The sequence below is a fragment of the Triticum dicoccoides genome, chromosome 3A (assembly GCF_002162155.2).
Source record: "Triticum dicoccoides isolate Atlit2015 ecotype Zavitan chromosome 3A, WEW_v2.0, whole genome shotgun sequence".
NCBI lineage: Eukaryota > Viridiplantae > Streptophyta > Magnoliopsida > Poales > Poaceae > Triticum > Triticum dicoccoides.
The window spans coordinates 265,658,711-265,665,468 of NC_041384.1; the positions used below are offsets into that span (position 1 = coordinate 265,658,711).

The 6,758-nt window shown below is 42.5% G+C and overlaps 1 protein-coding gene across 1 annotated transcript; it reads right to left on the reverse strand.

Moving 5' to 3' along the window:
• Positions 1-1,181: 1,181 nt before the first annotated feature.
• Positions 1,182-5,707, reverse strand: LOC119268044 (ubiquitin-like-specific protease ESD4). The gene is made up of 9 exons (XM_037549541.1): positions 4,869-5,707; positions 3,541-3,617; positions 3,348-3,441; positions 3,141-3,239; positions 2,653-2,739; positions 2,458-2,577; positions 2,265-2,368; positions 1,931-2,003; positions 1,182-1,819 (listed from the first exon to the last, which is right to left on the reverse strand). Exons 1-9 carry the CDS (start codon positions 5,607-5,609, stop codon positions 1,757-1,759), a joined length of 1,458 nt encoding a protein of 485 aa, XP_037405438.1. The 5' UTR covers positions 5,610-5,707; the 3' UTR covers positions 1,182-1,756.
• Positions 5,708-6,758: the final 1,051 nt, after the last annotated feature.

Consider the following 6,758-nt stretch of genomic DNA (forward strand, 5'->3'; position numbering starts at 1 on the left):
GTCAAATGATTTAGATCCAATACATTCGAAGAAAAAGATTAGCCATCTAACAAGAAAATGAAAGAATGGCTTCTTTTAGCCGACGAGTGCTTGCATCTCTACGTTCCAGAAAACATTGCAAAGAACGGACGCAGTCAAATCAATTTAATAGGAAAGCATCGATAAATTGCAATTAGCACAACAGGTAGGGACTCTTTGACAGATCCTATGTAATTGTTATTAGAATTTATGTATTCCCCTAAGCATCGCATCGAGGTCTCTCAATTGGACATGCCCTTAGAATTTGAGAATTAATGCAAAGCTATAAAAAAAATTGGCAGGTAGCAAAGCTATCAAGATGCTAAATCAACTCGATAAAATCATACTAATCATCACACTTTACTCACAAATGAGAAAGCCCAATCATATCGTCTATCCCTACCAACGGTCTATGCATGGAAGAACGATCACGCAAAATTGATTATCATTCATATTTTTTCACTACTAATTATATCATAGCAAAAGCAAAATAGCTAGGGCATACATACCTTCTCTAGAATCTGTTTCTCGGCTTGGTGATAGTCTCGCGGTCGAGGTGCTTATAGACGAGGAGGTTATGGCGATTATCGATCAGGCGAAAGGGTGCGGCGTGACCCGCGAAAGGAAGAGGCAAAAAAGCATCGCCGTGCCTCATGAATGCGTGAAGCTGCAACCGGCAACCCTGCAACTGATGCATCTATCGTGGAAGGTTGACTCAATCCACGATCGCTAATATTCTGGTGCGTTATTAGCCGGACTCTTTCTTCGTACGCAGTAACTTGGGCCACAATGGCAGCATCGTTTTTTTCAGTCCACGCAGCAACTGGCCCCAGGCACACATCCCTCGGTGGGGGCCCCTCCGTTCCGGGGGCCCGGGGCGAGACGATCTCCATACACCGGCTGCGGCTTAAGGCAGGAAGAAGATAACGATGCAGCGTTTCTTTTGCATACTCTGTTTTAAAAAAAGAGGTCAGAGGGTTCTTTTCTTTAAACAGAGAAAATACTGTGGTTTTGGAAATACTGTAGTTTTAATACCACAGTTTTGGCTGGTAACCAAACAGCTCTTAGGAAATAAAACTATGGTATTTAAGAAAACTGTAGTATTGTCTGAATACTTAGAAAAAACTTTGCTATCAAACAGGGCCTGAACTGACATTGCTCCGTGGAAAAAAATGAGTTGATTTGCATCGCACAAATTGTCACTGCACTGACTCGGGTCATAGAAAACATAACGCTCACAGGCAGGTTGCAAACAATGAACTTACATTGTGCTAAAATTATATACTCCCTCCGTCCCATAATATAAGAGCATTTTTTACACTACAAAAAATGCTCTTATATTATGGGACCAAGGGAGTAGCATACTGCTCAAAGTCTGTAACCAGTCATTAAATAGGCATGACTATTAAATGAGTTCCAACCATACCATCCTTTCAACTCTCAGTGGCTCTGCAGTCTAACAGACGGACATAACACGACGATTGCAAGTTTGCAACGCCCTTTCAGTCAGCCGATGGCTTTCTGCGCCAAGAACATCCACTGTGGCAGCCAATTCACCTGATTTAATGCAAGCTATTCTTAAGGCTTGATCCTTGCAAGATGACTGGTTTGAACCCCTGGGCTTCGGAAATCCTTGCATTTGGTACTCCAGGGAAGGCATAGCTGCATTCTATTAAGTACATACACTTGCCTCCAGTTTGCACATTCCTTTTGTTTATACCTATGATGCGCCTCTTCATTATCCAGCCCTCAAATTCAATATTTCCTTGGCAGTCCTCTGACGAAAATAAGGCATGTGTTTCTACAAAATACAACCCATTCAAAACACCATTTTAGTTTATTTAGCATATACTTATTAAAAAGGTTATTCAGATCCTGCTGAATACATATTAAAAAGGTTAACAAGTAGTACCTGCCCAAAAGTAAGGCCCATATCTCTGCTGTGGAAGTCAATGTATTTGAGCATGAACATGCCACAATCCCATCTAAAATCACAAACAACTCAGTAAGAGGTACATTATGTGGATTTTAGAATATTGGTAGAGTAATGCTGTGAGAAATTAAATTTTTGTCTAACACCAAAGAATATTGGTAGAGTAATGCTGTGAGAAATTAAAATTTTGTCTGACACCAAAGAACTGTCATGAAGCCGTTTTTAAGAGGCTTCAATATTTACACCACCTTAGTGTAAAAAAGTCGAGCAGAACAACAATGATAGCACTTCTATGACTAAAGATAAGAAATACCCATTCTCCTGCAGAGGAAGGTTTTGGACTCCTTCGTGCTTCCATGAAAGAACATCAATCTGTTTGCCATTCTTGTCTTTTACCTCATCTACAAGATATCTGGCCTGGTAGAGGAGGAAAATGCTAAAATTAGACCCTCGCGTCCTTCACAGACAAAGAAAAGGTCAGAGGGAGGATGGGAGATATCACTTACTATGATTTTCAGGGCCTTCATGTCCATGCTGCCAAGTGAATCCAGATACTGAAACTTTTTGTCCCTTATGTTGATGATAGCTAAACACCAATGCACTTCCTTGTGAATAGGAATGAAAATCTGGACACAATAAGGTAGTTCCAATTAGAAGGATAGAAAATCACATGAGGATTAAAGCTTGGAAATAGCATTTACCTTATCACAGTCAATTAGGTTGTACCCTAACTTCCTTTTCATTGTCCATCTCCTTACGGCTTTATAGTCATACCCACCATTAATCAGCTGACAACAGAAACATAAGAAAATTATGAGGTTGACTAATTTGTTCTGGCGGCATAAACTACCTATTGTGTGTTATGGTTAATGAGAAAGTGAACTAGGTGTGATGTATGCAATGAGGGAACAAGGAATGGCTATAATAATTAAACAGTACTGCACCATCACCAAACCATACCACTTAAATAGCATGCAGAAGTGCAAAATGTTCATGTAATGACAGAAACATGATGATCAAACAAGCTAATGGAAATCTGGAGAGAGAAATTAGGATCCGGCATGCATGCACTAAGCAGTCACGCAAAAATCCCGGATGTAACTCTACAGGGATTCAACTAAAGACGACTGCAAGCAAAAGCAAAGCGATGCCACAATGGTGTAATAAAACATTGAATATAGTAGTGGACCTTCTTATAGAAAAAGGTGTTGAAGAAGTGGCATTTTATAAATTTGCTAGGCTCTCTCAGTTCCCGCTCCTTCAGAAGCTCAAGATACAAATTTATGACCTGAAAATAACAAGGAAAAGTCATATAGTAATGTCTAATTCTATATGCTTACAATGGAGTCTGGAAAAAGAGAACATTGGAGCATATATAGCAGAGGGAATAGAATACCTCATCATTTAGCCAGTGTTTATCATTCAAGCACTGCAAGATCTCTCTTGTTATGACAATGTTTGAAGCTTTATGCTCCGATAGAATCTCACGTCTGGAGATGAAAGAAGGACTTTAGACAGTGCTACGTACCAGAAGTGTGCATACAGCCTACTATGTCTTAACTCTTAACAAGAGCAGAGAAGAGGAAAACCTATTCTTGCCACCAAGAGCACGACGAACACTGTCCTCATCCTTGTCCGTTAGAGGAACAAAAGGTTCCGGCACCACCTGAGACACATGTCGGCACATTTATTTAACATTAAACAGAGCAATAATATTTCGTCAGAAGGAAGATTCCACTAGTTTGATTATAACACTTTATTCTTGCTTTCTGTCACAATAATTGCAGTGCAGTTTTTGTATTCAGAAACAAAGACATGAAGCTGGGTTTTTTTCCCCAGTTTCCACTTTCCAGTGTTAATGACGTTGCAAAATCTGAAAATACTATCCAAAAATACTTTTAAAAAATGACGATGTAAAAAATAACCCAAATTGACTAAGACCAATTAGTATACACTATACAAAGACGAGAAATATTGATCTCGGCAGACTTGCAAAAACACAAAACAGTTAACGCACATATTATACTCCAATGGTTGTTTATTCTTCATCACACATAGTACTAAGAGTTCACCAGTATGGTCAACTATGCCCTTGCATTTTTTATTGCCAGGTTAGGCAATATATCAGCTGCATGCCAATGCCCTTAGGCACGACCATGCATAACAAAGAAAACAAGGAGTGGACAATTAACAGCAGGTGCTGTAGAGAAACTCACTGCAGAAGAGGATAAATCATTAATTTAATTTGGGGAGGTCCGTTTAGTATCCCGGAATTGCACAAATGATATGTCACGTCCCCATAAAGTTTGGTATCCCATTGCGCACTAACAATGTCATGTCAAGTGTGCTAGCATTGCATACAAGTTGGTCATGTAATTATTTTTTATATCGAAACCAACCAAATTTTAGTTTATCTTTTTTCTTGGAAATGCCTCTCAGTTACACCGTTCTATTATTATCTAATAATCATTTCGCAAAATAAACACTGCTTTCCAGGAGAGCTGAAAAAATCAGTGCATACAGATAGTATAAAAAACGAAGAGCAACCTCCTCCATTGCTTCACAAGGCCCTAATCCTTTCCAGGAACTCAAACCAATTGTAAGCCGCCCGTGTTTAGTTAAGAAATAACTTTGAAGTGAACACAATTAGTTGTTTCCATAATCGTCTTCTAAAAAAAGCTCTTGTTCACAACAGCTGTCTTGTTTCATGAGCATATGAAGGTTTACGGCTATGGTCTGAGCTCTAGCACTTGCGGACAAGAATCCACAAATTTGGTAAAGTGTCAGCCCCTTTACCTAATGCAAGTAAGTTTGAACAAATATATGGCAACAACTCTGTGCAAACTTTGCATTGTATTAAGTCATTATACAATTCATTTATGATATATAAACAGATAAAGGATGATCGAGAGTGCACCTTTTTGTTGGGCGTGATTTGCGGCCGGGCCTCCTTGAGCCCCTCAAGTCCAAGTCGGCCCTTCTCGGCAAGACGCACCTCAAACTCAAGTATCCCGAGCCTATGGTCCCGCTGCCGGCTGGACGCCTCATACAGATCCTTGTACAGAGGCACCTTCCTCACTACCACCTCACCCTTCACCTCGTCCTCCTCATCTCGTTCCTCTTCGTCCTGCTTTATATCTCCCAGGTCATCGACAGCGACCACCTCGACGGTAGCTTTCGCCCCTCTCGGCACATAAGCGGGGGGAGTAAGCGGCGGGGGTTGGGTGACACTATTGACGAGGTCGACGTACTGGTCGAGGCCGAGAGGTTGTGGTGGTGGGGACGGGGAATACGACGATGGATCGGAGTTGGAGCGGGTATTTCCGAGGCGGAAGGCACGGATGCGTCGCAGGGGGGCATGGATGGAGCGCTGGACCGGCGGTGGCGGGGGAAGGCGGCGGTGGCGGCTATGGGGCAACGAGCAAAATGAGGAGGAGGAGGAGGTGGAGGCGAAGGCGGTTGAGGAATTGGGCCCCGGCGCAGCCGAGGAAGTCGACGAGGGGATGTGAGAAGACGAGGGGAGAGGCGGGGGAGGGGCGGTGGGGAGAAGGGGTGCGAGCTTGGGTTTCTTGGAGGGAGATGGAGCGGAGGAAGGGAAGGAGGGAAGGAGGCGGTGGTCGGCGGAGACGCGCTTGCGGCTGTCGGCGAGAGCACCCATCGCCGCCGGCGGAAACCCTAGCCAGACGAATTGGGGGGAGGCTCCCTTCCTTCCCCCAGGCTGTCTCCGCTCGGGTGCACAGCAGCGTGGCCTTGCCGAAGCGGAGATCCCGTCGTTTTTTCTAAGTGGCGCCTTAAGCGCCACTTGGAGCTACGGCGCCCACGCGCGCCCCCTTCATGGGCCGGCCCACTCTGGCTTCCCTCCCTCGCTCGCTAGATCAGCGTTGCTTGCTCCTTTAAAAAAAAATAGTGTTGCTTTCTTTTCCTTTTTTTCGGCTGAGCTGCTGTTTCAAGGCTCATAAATAAGGAAACAAAATAACACACATAAATCACGAATCATGAAAAAAGTTCATCGATTTCGAAAAAAGTTCGTCAATTTTGAAGAAAGTTCATCGAATTTGAAAAATGTTCATCGATTTTGAAAAAAGTTCATCGAATTTAAAAAAAGTTCATCAAATTCGGAAAAATTTCATCGAATTCGGAAAAAGTTCATTGAATTTTAAAAAAAGTTCATTGATTTTGAAACAAGTTCATCGAATTTGAAAAAGTTCATCAAATTTGAAAAAAAAACTTCAACACTCTTGGAAAAAATTCAATGAATTGATGAAAGTTTGTGAATTTAAAATCACGAACACGATCGTGCATTTAAGAAAAAGAAAAAAAGGTAAAAGGAACAGGGGGAAAAACGAATAGGAACCGCGGCCTCGAAAAAGAATAAAAGTGGTAAGATGTATTTGTATCGTAGTGGTAAGGGCGTTGCACTCTCCTGAAGGAGCTCTTGAGTTCGAACCTCACACGCGCACTCTTTTTGCTTCAGTTTGGACAGAAAAAGAGCGGATCGATCAAATGGCCGGTCTCCCCAAATCATTCCCCCGCTGATTCAGTTTGGACAGAAAAAGAGCGGATCGATCAAATGGCCGGTCTCCCCAAATCATTCCCCCGCTGATTGATTTCCCATGGCTCTGTTCCTCCTCTAGGCCATATTCTCTTCATCTTCCTCACCAAACAAATTACTTAAGTAACGGAGCCTACCACTATCATAGTCTTCACACACAAGAATTAGTGCCCCCGCTCGAGAGTATTACTCAGGTAATCAGATTTCGCCCTCAGAAATCGAAGTGCTAGAGGTGAATCAGGTAGTGAGATTTTA